General features: G+C 38.7%; 1 protein-coding gene across 3 annotated transcripts in view; it reads right to left on the bottom strand.

Moving 5' to 3' along the window:
* The window catches only part of Focad (focadhesin), a 315,631-nt gene that overhangs the window by 93,354 nt on the left and 203,657 nt on the right, over positions 1–18,620 (bottom strand). For all 3 annotated transcript variants that reach the window (XM_060365822.1, XM_060365823.1, XM_060365824.1), the window contains 2 exons: positions 10,316–10,433; positions 4,708–4,893 (listed from right to left, as the gene is read on the bottom strand). In XM_060365822.1, the coding sequence (XP_060221805.1) occupies positions 4,708–4,893; positions 10,316–10,433 (304 nt within the window). The remainder of the gene's footprint in view (positions 1–4,707; positions 4,894–10,315; positions 10,434–18,620) is intronic.

Here is an 18,620-nt window from a genome sequence, read left to right as displayed (position 1 = left end):
CTAATTATAGTTTTTTGCCAAAGCACGGGTAGGATATTATTCCTGCAAGGGCAACTTATCAGTGGCTACACCACTAAGGAAAATGACACCACCCCCAACACCCTTAATTGTCAGAGACTGTTGGAGAGCATGGTTGGGAAGGTCACAGACTCAATGGAAGAAGCTGCTACTAGTTGCTAGGTGGTCAGGTTGTCAAACGGCCTTGTAATTACTGTGTTATACTCAAGGTTTAGCGTTGAGCCCCTCTTTCATTGGAGAAACTAACCACTGCAGTGAGCTGCAGTCAATGCTGAAGATAAGAGGGTGTTCCACCATCACTCAAGTGTCAACTCAAATGGTGTCTAGTTTTTCGATTAAGCGACTTTTGTTACGTTGCCAAAGGTCTTTGTGCATTCTTCAGATGTCCTTTATCAGGTATGTACATCATAAATACATCTTCAATGTGTCTGTCATTCTTTTGAAATGAGAGCTTTCAGATGGCATAGTGGCATAGTCAGGAAGGTGGCAGAGTCAGTTCTGTGCTTGCTGAACAAATGTGGAGACATGAGCTCAGTGCCTAGTACCGACATGGTAAACACATGGTGGCATGTGTTTGGAACCCAAGCAAGAGGTAGGCAGAGACAGGTGGATCCCTGGAGCGCAGTGGGTCAACCAGTGTGTGGATACAGCCAAGAGGCCCTCACTCAGATAAGAAGGCAGAGGACTAAGGAAAACACTTCTCTCCACATGCATGGGAATACACATGCACCCACAACATGTGTATACATGGACCACACACTACAGACACACGGGAATAAATAGAAATAAACACAGTAGAACTTTTCATTATAGGGAGCATGGCTTTTCTCCACATCACTGCAATACATCTAGTGTATGGATGTACAGTGTATAGAACAAACGTTTCAATATACAGAATTTTTATTAAGAGACTTTTTGGCATCATGAACTTGTGCTAAATTTTTCAGATTGTCTTCCTGCACATTTGAGTATACTTACAGATTGAGCAGCCTTTTAAATTAACATAATTTGACTATGTATGCATGTTTCACACTGTATTCTTTTGGTTAGCCTGTGCATCATTGCACTAATACCAATTATTGTGAGTTTATATACTTCTTGATATCTAGTAATGTATGTCTTCCTCCATTGCTGCTGCTGCTCTTGGTTATTCTTGGGTTTTGGTATTTCCACACAATGTTTGGAATTATAATATTAACTGTCAAAAACTTACTGTACTGATTATGATTTACTTGAATCTCTATATTAATTTAAAGAGAACTTAAATTTTTAGAGTATGCAGCCTTCTAGCCCATAAACATACATCACTACATTTATTGTTTTTTCAATATAATATCTGTAGCTGAGAACATACAGGTTATTGATTTGTTTTAGATAGTCAATAGTTATAATGCTATTATAGTTTTTAAATTTCATTTTCTACTCAATATAGCGTATAAAATATGCAACCTACTTTTATATTAATTTTTGTATAGATATATATGCAGCAGCTTGCTGAACAGAATTCAACGATTAATCCTAATAATTAGCCATCGATTATTTTGGATTGTCTCTGAATACAATCATGTCATCTGCAAGTAAGGAATGCTTTGGTTCTTTAATCCTGTAACTTTGGTTTCTTTTCCTCAGCTGACTACACCAACTATGGCGTCTAGTCTAACGCTGAGGAAGAGTGGTGATAACATTCGTACGTTTTTCCAGTATCAGACACCAGGAGTAACTACAAGTATGTGTTGGTAGTTAGTGGGTTGTTCGTTATCAGAACAAAACGTTCCATCTATACAGAATTTTTATTAAGAGACTTTTTGGCATCGTGAACATTTGCTAAATTTTTCAGATTTTCTTCCTGCACATTTGAGTATACTTAAAGATTGAGCAGCCTTGAGGGGGCTGGAGAGATGGCTCAGAGGTTAACAGCACTGCTTGCTCTTGCAGAAGTCCCGAGTTCAATTCCCAGCAACCACATGGTGGCTCACAACCATCTATAATGAAATCTGGTGCCCTCTTCTGGCGTTCAGGTGTACATGGAAGCAGAACATTGTATACATTATAAAATAAATAAATGTTAAAAAAAAAAGATTGAGCAGCCTTTTAAATTAACACAATTAATTATGTTGGCTTTGAAACATTAAATTAATTCTGTCTCACCATTCACATGCATTGCTTAAGCGAACCTCCCTCCCACCCTATCTTTCCACCTGTAGGTCCTGTCTTGTAAAATCATGGTCAAGTTCTGGTATTAATATTATGCTGGTCCCATAAAGAAGCATTCATTTTCTCTGCATTCTTGCTAAAGCCTGTATAAATTTAGTACTATTTTCCTTTTTCTCAATGAACTTTAGACGAATTCATCAAGAAGCCACTTGTACCTAAGCTTTGTAGGAAGACTATTAAGTTAGAGAATAAAGTTCCCCAGAAAATATAAATTTGTTCATATAATGTCTTTCTCCTGTGAGTTTCATGTTCTTGGAAACTTCTGTATCTTACTTAATTTTTGAAGAATATTGCCTGAAAGTTCTTTGTAGCATTTATCTTTCTGAGCACTATGATCTGAAGTAGCACTTCCTTTGTTGTTACTCTTGTAGGCATTCTCAGCCTTCTGTATGTACAAATTGTGTTAAATCTTCACCATTTGAGTATCTTTATGTCTTTGGTCACAGATTTTTATGACCTTTACTTGATTTGTTATTCTTTCCTAAGGTTTCAAAGGGAAATTTGGTTTCCTTTCCTTGTTTCTTGTACATTGAAAGTATACATTTCTGTGCCGGCTAGGTTTTTGCACATTTGATACAAGCTGGAATTACCTCAAATTTAAGGAGATGCCTCCATCGGATTGGCCTGGAGCAAAATCTGTAGGACATTTCCTTAATTTTCAGGATTGATGAGGGAGTGCCCGGCCTATGATATGCTGCCCCTGGGCTAATGGTCTTGGGTACAAGAAAGCAGGCTGGGTAAGGCACAGGAAGCACGCCAGCATGCAGCACCCTCAGTGGTCCCTGCTTCAGTTCCTGCCTCCTGGTTCCTGTCTTGAGTTCCTGCCCTGACTTCTCCTGGTGACAGACTATAAACTGTTAAGGTGAACTAAACCTTCCCTCCCTAAGTTTGCTTTGGCCATAGTGTTTTATCACAGCAACAGAAAACAAATTAAGACAATTTCCCTCTAAAAGCCACTGGGGTAGCTACAGAGATGACTCCTTGGGTAAAAGCATGAGAACTTAAGTTTAGATTCTAGTGAGTGAGCAGGTGTGCACATGTGTGCATATGCACACACACAAGTACGTACACACACATATACACAACCCAATCATAGTATACACATGATATCTGTAGTTCTAAAGCTATGTGGATGGAACTATGAGGATCTCTGGGGCTTGCTAGTAGCAAAGCTCCAGGTTCAGCGAGAAACTCTGCCTCAAAGGGATAATGTGGAAAGTAATATATAAGGACAAAGTATGTCCTTCTCTGGCCTCTCTCCACAAACATATACACATGGGTGAATACACTCACATACACACTGTGCTTCTCCCCCACATATTCCACTTGTTCAGACTTATGTACACATACAAAATCAACCAATCAGTCGACAGAAAAACATTGTAGCTACATCCTACAAGCTGTTATATGGTTTGTCTTTGTTATTGTGTAGTTCAAATTAAATGTTAAACTATGGTTATTGGTGTATTCACTGTATAAAATAATTGGGTCCACTGTGTCATTTCTGTGAATGAACATCTTATTGATCATATTATGCCACCATCACCTCGTAGCTCCTACCTCCTCTTAGCACCCTTCCTCTGCCCAGTCTCCTCTACTTTCATGTCTTTTTAAAATCAAGATTGAAAGCATGTAGTATATCCTTCTGAAACTGACTTATGTCACTCACTTAGTATGATGACATATAGCTTTCCTGCAAATGACGTGATTTTGCTCCTCTTTATGGCAGAATAGAAATCCATATGTATATTAATTATGGCCTTTTTATTATTATTCATTCATATGTTGATGGGCACAGGCTGATTTGTGAACAGTGACATAATAAACACAAAAGTGCAAGTATATTGGGTTATATGTTAACTTTGATTACTTTGGGTAAAACCAACAAGTGGTACAGGAAGATCATATGGCAGTTCTAGTTCTCACCTGGGAGATATCTATACTAACGTCCATAGGAGCCAAGCTAATCCACAGTTTCAACAACAGTGTATGAGCATCCCTTGTTCTCTGCGCCTTGATCTGCATTTCTTGTTTGTTTTGTTGATAATGGATCTTCTGACAGGGCAAAGCTGGAATTTCAATGGAGTCATAATTTGCATTTCCCTAATGGCTAAGAATATTAAAATTGTGTCTATACATTTGTTGGCCATTGCTTGCTTTTTTCTCCAACAGACTTGACCTCTGCCTGAGCCAGCTCTAGATCAAGTCTAAAGCCATATTCACTTTTCTAGTGAATATGCTCAAAGGGAGGAAAACTGTTTAAAATACTCTGCCCATTTTGGAATTTGAAGCTATCTGTCTTTGCTTCTACAGTTTTCAAAATCTTTTTCAAGTTTGGTTGTTTGTTGTAACTTTTCCACTTGTGTGCAAATGTTAGCAGCAGCCTACAGGGCAACCTGTTACAATTATACGTGGTAGTAGAAGTTAAGACATGACCCTATACACCTGCACTTCACCACCATGCCATATTCTTACCTGCCAGGCCAGGTTTCAATCCAGGTTGCTTGTTTGTTTCATACATCTTCAATATAAAATTAGGGATTCCCGCTACCGTCTTCCCTTGGTCTGAGCGGATGCCTCCTTTCAATGCAGAGTGATATATCCCACGGGGCATATTCACCATCTCTTGTTTAACAAGAGATGTAAAGAATTCTTCCAAAGCTGAAAGAGAATAAAATGAGTTCAAAACACAAATAAACATTCTAGAAGATGGGGCATTCACTTTTAACAGGTACACAGACATCTAGCTCTATTTCAGGTTGAACTTTGCAAAGTGAAAAGTAAACTACTGATCAGCTCTTTCTTAAACTTTCCCAAATTAGAGCAAAGTACCACACTGTTCAGGTACTCTCAGTTTTTAGAAGTCATTCTTCATTCTTTACCTCTTACATGTCATCCATGTAAGATGTGTTCTTGTGTTCTTGTGGCTCTACCTTCAGATTCCTTATTTTTACAACTATTCTCATAAAACCCTGCCTAGTTATCATTTGTCCTTCCTCAAATATATTAATATAAAGGCTACACCTTTAGTTTCATCTTCCTCTTGGTCACTGTGCAGTGTCGTCTAGCCAGAAGCTGAGGGTGATCTTTCCTTACTTAACACGATCCAATAGCTTAACTGTGTGTTGAGAGAGAGAAAGAGAACGGGAGGGAGAGAGGGAGGAAGGGAGGGGAGGGAGAAAAGAAAGGAAGGAAGGAAGGAAGGAAGGAAGGAAGGAAGGAAGGAAGGAAGGAGGAAAACTGCACAGTCTTTGACCACAAATAAGGGCTCATTACAACTTTCCCTCTGACCTTATTTCTGCCATGTTCCCTTCTTGCCAATTTAAAGATATCTTTCCAAATAGCCTCCTTCTGTTCTTCAAAAATATAGACTTGATGTGTTGTTCAAGGATGTGAAATTTGCTGGATGTCTACCTGCAGCATATTGTTTCAAAATTTTCATGGGCTGAATCATGCTTGTCCTTTGGATGCTCTCAGAGAGACCTTTTAGAACCAAGCACCATTCTACAGCAATGTTAGCACAAGTTTTGAAATATAAAAAATCTATTCCTTACCTCCTTGTCTATACTCCTTCTAATGAAGCTCATGTTCTTTTCTATTTGACATTATATGTAGTACAAAAAAACATAAAAACGTAGCATCAGAAAACAATAAGATGACAAAAAAATAATAACTGGTAAGACTTATGTGTTCATATTTGGATGTCATTTCCACAAGGACCACTAGAGGCTGCCCAATACAGAAATAAAAACAAAGCATTAAAGCTAAACAAATCACAGTGGGAAAAACAAAAAGAAAAACTACTACATGTTCCTCTAATAGGAATAGAAAGGGAAGATTCCATCATGCCACATCCAAAATCATTAATAACATTTCTACCTCAAGGACCCATGATTTAAAGTTAGTGCTCACTGGCACATCGATAAAGTGTCCTTCTATACTTCTACATAATCTCCTAAATACAGACAACCTTAGCTACACAAAGTATGGACAGGGATTAGTGAAGTAGCTCAGTTGCTAAAGTACATGGCAGAGCATGATTCCCAGAACTTGCATAAAAGGCCAAGTGAGACAGTGTACACATGCCATCCCAGCACTTGGGAGTCAAAGACAGAGGATGCCTGCAACCTGATAGATGACAGTGTACTTAAATGGCAAGGCCCAGGTACACACAAAAACTCTTCCTCAGAAAGCAAGGAAAAGAGCAATTGAAGAAGACAGCCAATGTCAATCTCTGGTCTATGCACAGACAGACAGATATACAGACACAAACACGCACATACATTGTCAACCTCTGCTCTAAACAGATGCATGCATATATGTAAAGATGTACATAAAATACACATATACACACATGTATACACATGAATGCACATATGTAGAGATATGCATACAATACATACACAAAATATTAACCTCTACTATATAAACATCCACACATCTACACAAACATGCACACGCATACGCACGCACACACACACACACACACACACACACACACACACAGGACTGAGAACACCTGTTGGGAACAGTTTCTATTGACTTCTCCACACTTACCTTCTACCATTCTCAACATTGCTATGTAGCCTCTAAAACTAAGCTTTAAGAAATGCATCGGCAGGCTGTTCATTGTTTCGACCAATGAAAGGCACTGGCAGGAGATCAAAGGGTGAAACAGCAGTGAAGCCAGAGAACTTATTTCCTAGACACTGTCCAACAGGTTACTACAGGCTGCCTGTACCCTTGTTCAGAGGGCTGTCTCCCCTTAGGCAGCTCTGTGACACGCATGTCTCTCTCCCTCCCTACACAGGCCAAAGGATCTTAGCTATTCTCAGATGATTCATCATATCTAATGAATTTCCATAAACTTTGAAAACACAATTATAAAGAATCACTTTATTAAACTTTCAATTATTCCATTTAGCATGACCCCCTTTTCATAATGACCTTGATGAATATAACATCTAAACAAATGATTGATATGTGATCACAGGCTATGTATTCCCATTCCTGAGCACTGTGGCATAGGTATGAATGCTCCAAGCTCAGTCTGAGTACAGACTTTTCAAAACGTGTGCAGGTCATGTGATTGTGAAAATAGGAGCACTTTGGTAAGAGAGGGTAATTTCATGCTTCTTCAAGAACTGTGTTCTGACAAAAGGGACAAGCACACATGTCAAAAGAGACACACTTGCAAGAACACTGTTGCAGCAATGGTAAGCTGTCTACCTGTCAAGCTTTGTGGCCAATAAAAGCCTCTGAATGGCCTCCTGGAAATGTGACGTAAGGATAAGATGTGAACACCTGAATGAAGCCGCTACAGAGAACACCGTCTTTCCAAGCAACTGAGCCACAGCTAGCATTCTTCTGCTCTCTGTAGCTTGGCCTTGACCTCTTCCTTACACATGACCAGGTGAGAATTTGAAAATAAAATGGAAATCTATGGACAACAAGGTGAGCATGTTAACACTGCAGTTATATCTGAAATATCATCCAACAACTAAAAAGAAAATTAGCAAAAGGAACTAGGTTAAGGATCTTATGTACACTATGCGGAATGAAAAAATAATCTAATTTCAAAAGTTCACAAACTCAGAGTAAATGGAAAAATCCAGAACTATGGGACAAACAATTTTAAGCTAAAACTCTAAAAAGCTCGATGTTAGGGAATGGAGAGATGGCTTGGTGGTTAAGAATGCATTCTGATGTTGTAGAAGATGGGAGTTCAATTCCCAGCATTCACATGTCAGCACACGACTCTATGTAACTCCAGCACCAGGGGCTCTGATGCCCTCTTCTGTCCTCCATAGGCACCAGGTACACACACACTGCATTTACCCGTATCTAGGCAAAGCACTCATACAGGTAAAATTTTAAAAACAGAAACTATAAGTTTGTTAAAAAGAGGGGAAAAAAAAGAAAAGAAGAGGGAGGGGAAGAAGAGGAGGAGGAGGAAGCAGCAACTATTGAGTACCATGTGTCACACACCCCATGCACTTCTAGTCTCTGTTCATATGGCTGCCGCCTATAGTTTCTCTGTCAGTGCTCCATTAATGAGGGAAAAGCACCACAGAAGAATGCAAAACATTGTCTACAGCAATGGAACAGTTGTTCTATAGTTATACATAGTTATACCTTAGTTAGACAGTTATACCTCCGCAGCCAACCTGACTCCAATGACCGGACTTCCTCAGACAACCACAGTTGGTGGAGTACAAACACTAGCACAGGGCACTAGTGCTCAAAAGAGCTCCTCATGCGCCTGTGCCCTTCCTCTGACCAGAAGGCCGCAGGGATCAGCAAAGGGCACAAAGTCCTTTGAAAATTCCAAATGAACTATTGGCCATGGCTGTTTTAGGACACTGGAGAAATTTGTGTAACAAGGCATTTTCCTACTCCTGCTCACTATTAACCCTGGAGGGTCTTAAGACTCCCAGGGAGCTATGAGATGGGAAGTATAGAGAAGAAAGGAACAGGGAACAGGTCGCTGAGGCTTTTTGTAAAGAAGGGAAGAAATGAAAGCATGGTGTCTTTGGCTACATGCCATTGTGGAGATTGCTCTAACTAGAGGGTGCAAAACAGACAGAACTTTCCTCTATAAATAAACAATACACATTCGGCTAAATTTCTATGGCATCTCTATGTGTCATGAAATCAAGAGGAAAAGACAATAACATTACAGATTACTATTACCATGTACTACAGTGACTACATTGAGAAGATATAATGACATTTCTTTTATTAAATGAGGTTTATATTTATCTAGTTATAAGACACAAGGACATTCCTTTATTCCTTTTCAAAACTTAAATGTTTGCATGTATATATGTCCAACGTAGAATTTGAACAAAAAAGCAAAATATTGGCTAACACTGAATAGCTCTGAATCACGACAGATCAGCTTAATAATCAGAAGATAAATTTTTTAATATTATAAAATTTTAATCACAGCCCATAAGCCATATCTCATCTATAATCACCTGTTTCTTGGGTAAGACCTAAATAGAGGCAGTGAAATTTTTACTTGTGTGACTACCACACATGCACAGCAGGCCTCTTAAAAGCTAACAGTCCAATAAAGTTTATATCAAAACAAAATGACCACATAATTTGATTCTTAAAATTATTAAAAGAGAGAGAGAGAGAGAGAGAGAGAGAGAGAGAGAGAGAGTGCCTCACTATGTAGCCCTGGAAGGCCTGGAACTTGCTGAACAGACCTGGTGAGCCTCGACTCCACCATGCCGGGCAAGCGTATAACCCTGGCTGCAGGCTCATGATCCTCCTGCTTCTGTCTCATGAGCTCATGCCACCTGTGTGCAGCAGTGCCCCCACCTTGAGCCATTTTTTAAATTAATTAATTTACTTTCGTATAATGTGCCAATAATGTAGCCATTAATTTACAGCTCTCAAACATGGAGCCATTTTTTAACATTAATTAATTTACATTTGTATAATGTAGTCATTAATTTATAGCTCTCAAACTTTAATACTGTGATTAGTGTACTTCATGGAAGACTAAATTGGGCTGGAAAGCAAGAAGCCTCAGCAGTTAGCAGCTCTTCTTGGAGAGGACCTGAGTTCTAGTCCCTGCACACATGCAGTAGCTCACAATTGTCTGTAACCCCTATTTAGGCACCAGGCAAGCATGTGGTACATAGAGCAAAACTCCCAGTCACATGAAAAATAAAATATTTAAAATAAATCTCTCAAACACCGGAAGATCTTTTTTCTTACTTAGCTTATAACAGAGGCATTAATTAGAGCAATGACATTCAGTCCCAATGCAAATCTGTCTTACACAATAAACAGCTTTGAAATGAACTCTAGTTATCATTGAGAACAATTGTTTAAGCTTATTTTGCAACTCTATGTTGCTGTCATATAATGGTTTTACTATGGTTAAAACAGCATATTACCCCTATCATTTTAACTAGAAAGTATCTTTAAATAGTATATTACCCCTACAATTTTAGCTAGAAAGTAACTACAGCATGTACACACCAAACAAACAAAAAGTTCCTACAGTTTATCAGACAGGCAAAGTTCCTGAGAATGCTAGCCCTGTGCTTGTCATAGGAGTCACCTGGTAAAACCGAAGGAGCTGTGATTGTCAATAGTCTAAGATAGCAAGAGCCAGGAATGGAAAGATCCACAGATTCCTCTTCATCCATCTCATCAGGAATGGGCATTTCTGGCCTTATCTGAAATAAGCAATGACATGTTAGAGAGGAGGAAAATAAAACATGGAAAATAGATTCTTTGGTAATTCCTATGTTAAGATTTAAAATTCATCGTAAACTCATTCTTAAATAGCATTTTTTCTTTTTTTTATTAATTGCATTTTATTCATTTTGTATCCCCCCATAAGCCCCTCCCTCCTCACCTCCCGAACCCACCTTCCCTCCCCCTTCTTCACGCATGCCCCCCCTCCAAGTCCACTGATCGGGGAGGTCCTCCTCTCCTTCCTTCTGATCTTAGTTTATCAGATCTCATCAGGAGTGGCTGCATTGTCATCTTCTGTGGCCTGGTAAGGCTGCTCCCCACTCAGGGGGAGGTGATCAAAGAGCAGGCCAATCAGATTATGTCAGAGGCAGTCCCTCTTCCCATTACTATGGAACCCACTTGGACACTGAACTGCCATGGGCTACATCTGTGCAGGGATTCTAGGTTATCTACATGCATGATACTTGGTTGGAGTATGAGTCTCTGGGAAGGCTATGTTCAAATTTCTGGTTCTGTTGCTCTCCTTGTGGAGCTCCTGTGCTCTCCAGATTTTATTATTTCCCACTTCTTACATAAGATTCCATGCACATTGCCCAACAGTTGGCCATAAGTCTCAGCATCTGCTTTGATAGTCTGCAGGGCAAAGCCTTTCAGAGGCCCTCTGTAGCAGTTTCCCAGCCTATTTCCTGTTTTCTTCCTCCTCTGATGTCCTTCCTCTTTGCCTTCTGGGATGGGGATTGAGTATTTTAGTCAGGGTCCCCTCTCTTGATTAGTTTCTTTAGATGTATAGATTTCAGTAGGTTCATCCTATATTACATGTCTATATGAGTGAGTATATAGCCTGTGTGTCTTTCTCCTTCTAGGACAGCTCACTCAGGATGATCCTTTCCAGATCCTACCATTTACCTGCAAATTGCATGATTTCCTTATTTTTTCATTGCAGAGTAATACTCCATTGTGTAGATGTACCACAGTTTCTGCATCCATTCTTCAGTTGAGGGGCATCTGGGTTGTTTCCAGCTTCTGGCTATTACAAATAAAGCTGCTACAAACATGGTTGAGCATGTTTGTGTACTTGAGCTTCTTTTGGATATATGCCCAGGAGTGGTATAGCTGGATCTTGAGGAAGCACTATTCCTAGTTGTCTGAGAAAGCGCCAGATTGATTTCCAGAGTTTACATTCCCACCAGCAGTGGAGGAGGGTTCACCTTTCTCCACAACCTCTCCAGCATGTGTTGTCACTTGAGTTTTTGATCTTAGCCATTCTGATGGGTGTAAGGGGAAATCTCAGGGTCATTTTGATTTGCATTTCCCTGATGGCTAATGAGTTAAAGCATTTCTTTAAGTGTTTCTCTGCCATTCGATATTCCTCTACAGAGAATTCTCTGTTTAGCTGTGTTCCCCATTTTTTAATTGGATTACTTGCTTTGCTGCTTTTCAGCTTCTTTAGTTCTTATATATCCTGGATATTAGCCCTCTGTCAGATAGAGGGTTGGTGAAGATTCTTTCCCAATCTGTAGGCAGTTGTTTTGTTTTGATGACGGTGTCCTTTGCTTTACAGAAGCTTTTCAGTTTCATGAGGTCCCATTTATTGAAGGTTGATCTTAGAGCCTGTACTGTTGGTGTTCTGTTCAGGAAGTTGTCTCCTGTACCAATGAGTTCCAGGGTCTTCCCCATTTTTTTCTTCTATCCGATTTAATGTGTCTGGTTTTATGTTGAGGTCTTTGATCCACTTGGACTTTAGTTTTGTGCAGGGTGATAACTATGGATCTATTTGCATTTTTCTATATGTAGACATCCAGTTAGACCAGCACCATTTATTGAAGATGCTATCTTTTTTTTCATTGTATGCTTTTGGCATCTTTGTCAAAGATCAGGTGTCCATAAGTGTGTGGGTTTATTTCCAGGTCTTCTGTTCGGTTCCATTGATCCACTATTCTGTTTCTATGCCATTACTATGCAGTTTTTATAACTGTTGCTCTATAGTATAGCTTAAGATCAGGGATGGAGATACCTCCAGAAGATCTTTTATTGTAGAGGATTGTTTCAGCAATTCTGGGTTTCTTGTTACTCCATATGAAGTTGAGAATTTTTCTTTCCAGGTCTGTAAAGAATTGTGTTGGTAATTTGATGGGAATTGCATTGAATCTGTAGATTGCTTTTGGCAAGATGGCCATTTTTACTATGTTAATCCTGCCAAGCCATGAGCATGAGAGATCTTTCCATCTTCTCATATCTTCTTCTAATTCTTTCTTTAGAGACTTGAAATTTTTTTCATACAAGTCTTTGACTTGCTTGGTTAGGGTTACACCAAGGTACTTTATGTCATTTGTGGCTATTGTGAAGGGTGTTGTTTGCTAATTTCTTTCTCAGCCCTTTTGTCTTTTGTATACAGGAGGGCTACTGATTTTGCAAAAGAAAATTTTAAAATTTAAAAATATATTCCTGTAACAACAGGCATGGTGGTGCATGTCTTTAATCCCAGCCCTTGGGAGACAGAGGCAGGTGGATCTCTGTGAGTTCAGAGCCAGTCTAGTCAACATAGTAAGTTTTAGGACACAGCCAAGGCTACATAGACGGACCCTGTCTTAAACACACACACACACACACACACACACACACACACACCACATACACAGTCACACAGTGCACACACACACACATACATACATACACACACACACACACACACACACCACATAAACACACATACACATTGAATCTAAACTTTTAAAAAGTGTTATCCTAGCTATATCTCTATGACAAAGCTTAAAATCTTCTGGTTGAAAGACTGGGGCATGACAAATGCTTTACTTGACATTCTTTGGACTTAGCAGCAGTTGTTATGGAAAATAAAAACACTACAATCAGTAATCAGTAGCTTCACTTTATTGTATGTAATTTGCATTTTGAAGATTTTTTTCAGCTGCTTTGTGATTAGTTAGCTTTGTGTGAACCAAAATAAGAATGTAAAATTAGCACTATCATATTTTCTATAACATATAATGGTAAGGCAATTAATTAAATTTTTAATACTTTCAATGACACACCATCATAATGTCCACATGGAGATAATTAAGCATTAGGGTAGGGAATCAAAATACAGAAAAGTGGTTGCTATAACCATAAAGTGCCAGAACCTAGTCGTTATCAGTTGCCTGTCTCCGGGAGTTATTTTTAGAAATAATTAACAATTCCTGCAGACTGCCTTCTTCATAGGTCCCCAAAGCACCATTTCATTAGCAACTGCACTGAGTCAGGATTCTTGCAGAGGGATAAAAGAAAACAGACAGCAAATGCTCCTCTTATGTATAATAATCTCAACTCTGGTGAAGCCGCTCAACCCTAAGAAGAGCTATCTTCACTTCAAGTAGATGTAAAAGCAACTTAACTTCCCGTGTACTCCTCAAAACAAGACTCATGCAGATTCCACACTGAGAACTTAGTTCCAAGAGAACTAAGCCAGCCACACTTCAGAAACAACAATCAGACATAGTCCAGACAGGGTATGATGGCATTAATTTATGATGCTACATTTTCAGACATGCCCTGGCACACAGAAAACTTTTAGTTGTGACAAGCAGAGTTTCCCAAGTATCTCTGGTTTGTAGTTAGAATTTTCTTAGTCTATTGAAAATTTTCTTAGTCTATATTGAAAACTGTCTTTGAAATTCTAAGCAGTACTAGAACTTCCTAATTCCTGAAAACCAGATGAATAAAGAGCTAGCTCATTGTCACTCTAACTTGCTTCTTGGCTTTAAGCATCAATAACCTTTGGAAAACCAGTAAAAATAATTTCCACAAAGCCCAGAAATTCCAATACTAGGTATATAACAAAAATAAAGAAAAATCTATGATCAAACACTTGTATGTAAACGTAAATAATGAAATAATGGAAGTAACACTGTAAATCTAAGGAATAAACAGCATTGACAAAAATTATTCATTATAGCCCAACTAAGCACACTCAAATATTCATCAGCTTATGAATTAATAAGCAAACTGAAGTTTATCCATACAATGAAAGATAATTCAATCATTAAAATGAATAAAATAAAACTTTAAAAAGATAGTAAAGGGGTACAAAGGAAGGCTCCATGGGTTAAGGCACTTGCTAACAAGCCTGATGATCCGAATTTGATTCCCAGGATCCATAAAGTGGAAGAAAAAAACTGACTTGTCCTGTGACAGCCACATATGTGCACTAGCACATGTACCCTTCTCTTCTTTATACATGATAAATAAATGACATAAAGATCAAAGATGAAGCTGATGAATAATGGAAGTAACACTGTAAACCTAAAGAATAAACAGCATTGACAAAGATTTCACCAAATAAACCAGAAGAGACAAAAAGAAGCAACCAGAAAGAGTAGAGGAAAAGCAACAGATACCACTGAAACCCAGAGGATCATGGGAGAATACTTTGAAAAGATTTATTAATGTGGAAGAAATGGATAAACTTCTAGATATATATCACATGCAAAAATTAATTAAAGAAGATGAAATGCCTACATAGATCAACAATGAACAGTGAGATGGAAGCATTGATAATGAATCTCCCAACAACGGAAACTCTTGTCTTAACTTGCATGGGTGTTTTGCCTGCATGTATGTGTATACCAAATGCATGAGTGGTGCCTGCAGAGGTCTGAAGAAAACAGCAGGTCCTTCTGAACTGAAGCTACAGGTGGTTGTCAACTACTATGTGGGTGCTGGGAATTGAACCTGGGTCTTCTGGAAAAGTAGCTGGTGGTCATATCTGCTGAGCCATCTCTCCAGAGCCATCAATGACCTGTTAAATAGGATTCTAACAGTCCTGAAAATAAACCACGATAAATGGGGATTGCATTAAATTCCAGTGCTTCTCATAACAAATGCCAGAGTGGAGGGACCAAAAAAAAAAAAAAAGCACTAGGAAAAAGCCTTTACCATATACTTATCTAAACAGGGATTAATATCCAGAATAAACAAGGAAATTTAAAGATTGAACATAAAAAAAAAAACAAATAATCTAATGGAAAAAATGGGAAAATTGACACTTTTCAAATAAACAAGTACAAATGACCAATAAACACAAAGGTATGCAGCATTATTAGTCATTAGGCAGATATAAATCAAAACTGCTTTATGAATCCAACTCCAATCAGAACGGCAAATATTAAAAACATATCAAATGCTGGCAATGATTTAGGGGGAAAGAATCCTTAATGCACTACTGAGGATACAAGTCAGTATACAAGCTCCTCAATAAACTAGAACTACCATATGATCTAGCATATGATCCCCCTTTTGGTCTGCTACAGAGACCCCTGTATACTCATGTTTCTGTGGCACTATTCCTACAGTCAGCCTCGCTGCCCAGCAGGCTGAATGGTTAAAGAGTAAGTGTCATGTATGCACTATGGCATATTAGTCCACCAATAAGAACAGTAAAGTCATGTCACCTGCAAGAAAGAGAATGAAATTAGAGATCACTGTGCTAAATGAGATTAATAAAACCTCCTGTTTTCTCTTACAAGTGAATCTTCCTTTAAAATAATAGGACATGAAATTATTTATTAAGTGCTAGAGAGAGGACTGCTTTGGGGGAGTGAAAAAATGAAAAACAGAGAATAAAACAGAGATACAGCTACATACAATAGAGCCTTGAAAAGACTATGTAAAAGAAGTCATTAATAAAAGGCCATATTCTGATTATTCCATATAAAAGAAAGGTCCAGAAAAGGCAAATTCACAGATACTGAAAGATTAACTTTTGGTTTGGGTTTTGGCTTTTGGTTTTTCAAGACAGGGTTTCTCTGTGTAGCCTTGGCTGTCCGGTACTTTGTAGAGCTTGAACTTAAAGTGATCTGCCTGCCTCAGCCTCCTTAGGGATTAAAGGTGTGTGCAACTAGGCCTGGCTGAAGATTAATTTCTGTTTAGAGCTTGGAGAGAAAGGGAGTAAAGATGACCACCAAACCAACAGGAGCTCTTCTGGGAAGAATGTGCTCACATAGTCTCTTTATACATTCTAGAAGCACTAAGCTGTCAACGTTAAATGGCTGAGACCTATGATTTTTTAACTACATCTCAAAAAAGTTGTTTAAAATGAAAGCAAAGAAGGAGACCATGGGGGTGGCAACAGCAGAGGAAAAAAACAAAAAACAAACAAAAAAAAAAAACCACCGCTTCTGTCCTTCCATGTGAGGAGACTTAACTGCTGTGCAAAGTGGACCAAACAAGCAAGCGCTTCCAGGGTTCCTTAGTAGGGAAGGGGTGCAATCACTTTGCACATGCTGTGTCCCGACCATTCCTTCTGCTCCAGCAAGTGACATTACACAAAGTGAGTGGCAGTATTTAGGCCACTGACATTTCTAAAAGCCACTAAAGAGTGTACCCTGGCCCAACCATCCCTCTTAAATTGTCTAATTTCACACTGACGTGAGTGTCAGCTAATGTAGGTGCTGGGAGTCGAACTTAGGTCCCCTGGAAGAGCAGTGGGTGCTCTTAACTGTTAAGCTGAGACTCCTGCTCCTCTGCTCAGTTCTCAAAGAATTATTTTCTCCAACTATCTAATACCAATCTTTCCCTCCGGTTTGTGTATAGCAACTTAATAGGCTCAGAAAGCACTTGCATGTAAGACTATCTGTTGAAGTTACAAAAATTGGGCAATTGTATCACATTAGCTGCTAAAACATTCAGGGAAAGCTTAGTACATCCTTAGCATACACACAGAAGACCTCCCAATTATAGAAAAGCTTTGTTGAAAAGCTCAACAGAAATGAGGATTTTAAAAATGGCAAATTACTTTTAAAAGCTTCCTCAAATTGAATATGAGAAAGCTTAGCTTACAAAGTACTTCACTGTGTATTCCTAACCAGACAACCTTTAAACCACCTTTCTCTGTGTCTAACCTATGAAAATCTAAGAGTCTGTGCACAAGCAGAGGGGTGTAATGCAGAATGTGTCAAGTATTGCATAAATTTAGTTAAAATGAGAAACAGCCTTTGATGAATGCAATGACATTCACTTAAATCAAAGCCAAGCGGGTTACACCATATTTATCTCAACCCTGGATACATAATCAGCTCTTCTTTATTACTTCTAAAATTAACCTCAGAAATCAACAAGACTATCTTAAGATCTTATAAGTTTAATTTTAAAACCGCTGAATATTTTTAATGACTTTAAGTCAGAAGAAAATCAATGTCTTTGACCTAAAAGTTTATCCACTACTGGTTATTTTACCAGAAAAAAAATTCCATATTGTCTTAGTTGATTTGGGGGGGGGGGGGGTTGGAGGGGTGGTAGGTAGAGGGATGCTAAAGAAATGAGGGTAAAATAGTAAATATCTAAAAAGAACAGAATACAAACAAATAATGGGCAAATCATCCTCTATTTACAAATATTGAAATGAATATGTCCTCAGAAAATTCAAATTTAGATTTTCATTTTGAGATAAACAATAATATGACTGCAAATTCACAAAACACATACAATGATTTAACATCTTCAGCCCATACTAGGCAGATATCCAGTGAGTAGTTACTCAGCCATAGCAGATGCATTAAATTCTCAGGGAGGAGGAGGGAAAGGCAGCAGCAGCATGGTTCCGCACTGGAGGCTGTGAGTCTACACAGGAGCATAGCTGCTTGGTAACAGAAGCTGGGGCAGAGACGGAGAGATTCTCATGCCCCATCATCATAACCTTGGGTGAGGGGTAAGTCATAGTGAGCTACCGCTTCTCTAAAGAAGAGGACGTATCCCAGAAGGGGCTTTAAACAGAACAAATGCTGAAATTCATGCTTAGGAAGGAATATGTCTTCCGGCCCTCCTTTACAGTTCTACAGTCTGGTGACTAACATTCAAACATATTTAAAGTACGGATTCTTAGGACATCACTACTCTTTACATTAGGAGGTATAAGGAGCCAGCTAGGGGTACACATAAGAAAGGAGGTGTGGAAGAGTTCAATCAAGGCGTAGCTAAAGCATAACTCTGTGAACTGCTTGATGGAGTACAATCTCTAACACAATCAGCGGGTAAATATAACGCTAACGGCATAAAAGATGAACAAGCCAATATTTTTAAAGGTACTAGATAAATTACAAGGACTTCCTGAGAATTTCTTGATAAAAGCTGTTACCAATAATGGGCTATTTCAGAAGTAACAGCTAAAATTA

This window comes from Meriones unguiculatus, chromosome 12 (genome assembly GCF_030254825.1).
Source record: "Meriones unguiculatus strain TT.TT164.6M chromosome 12, Bangor_MerUng_6.1, whole genome shotgun sequence".
Classification (NCBI taxonomy): Eukaryota; Metazoa; Chordata; class Mammalia; order Rodentia; family Muridae; genus Meriones; species Meriones unguiculatus.
This window is presented reverse-complemented; position numbering and strand designations above follow the sequence as displayed.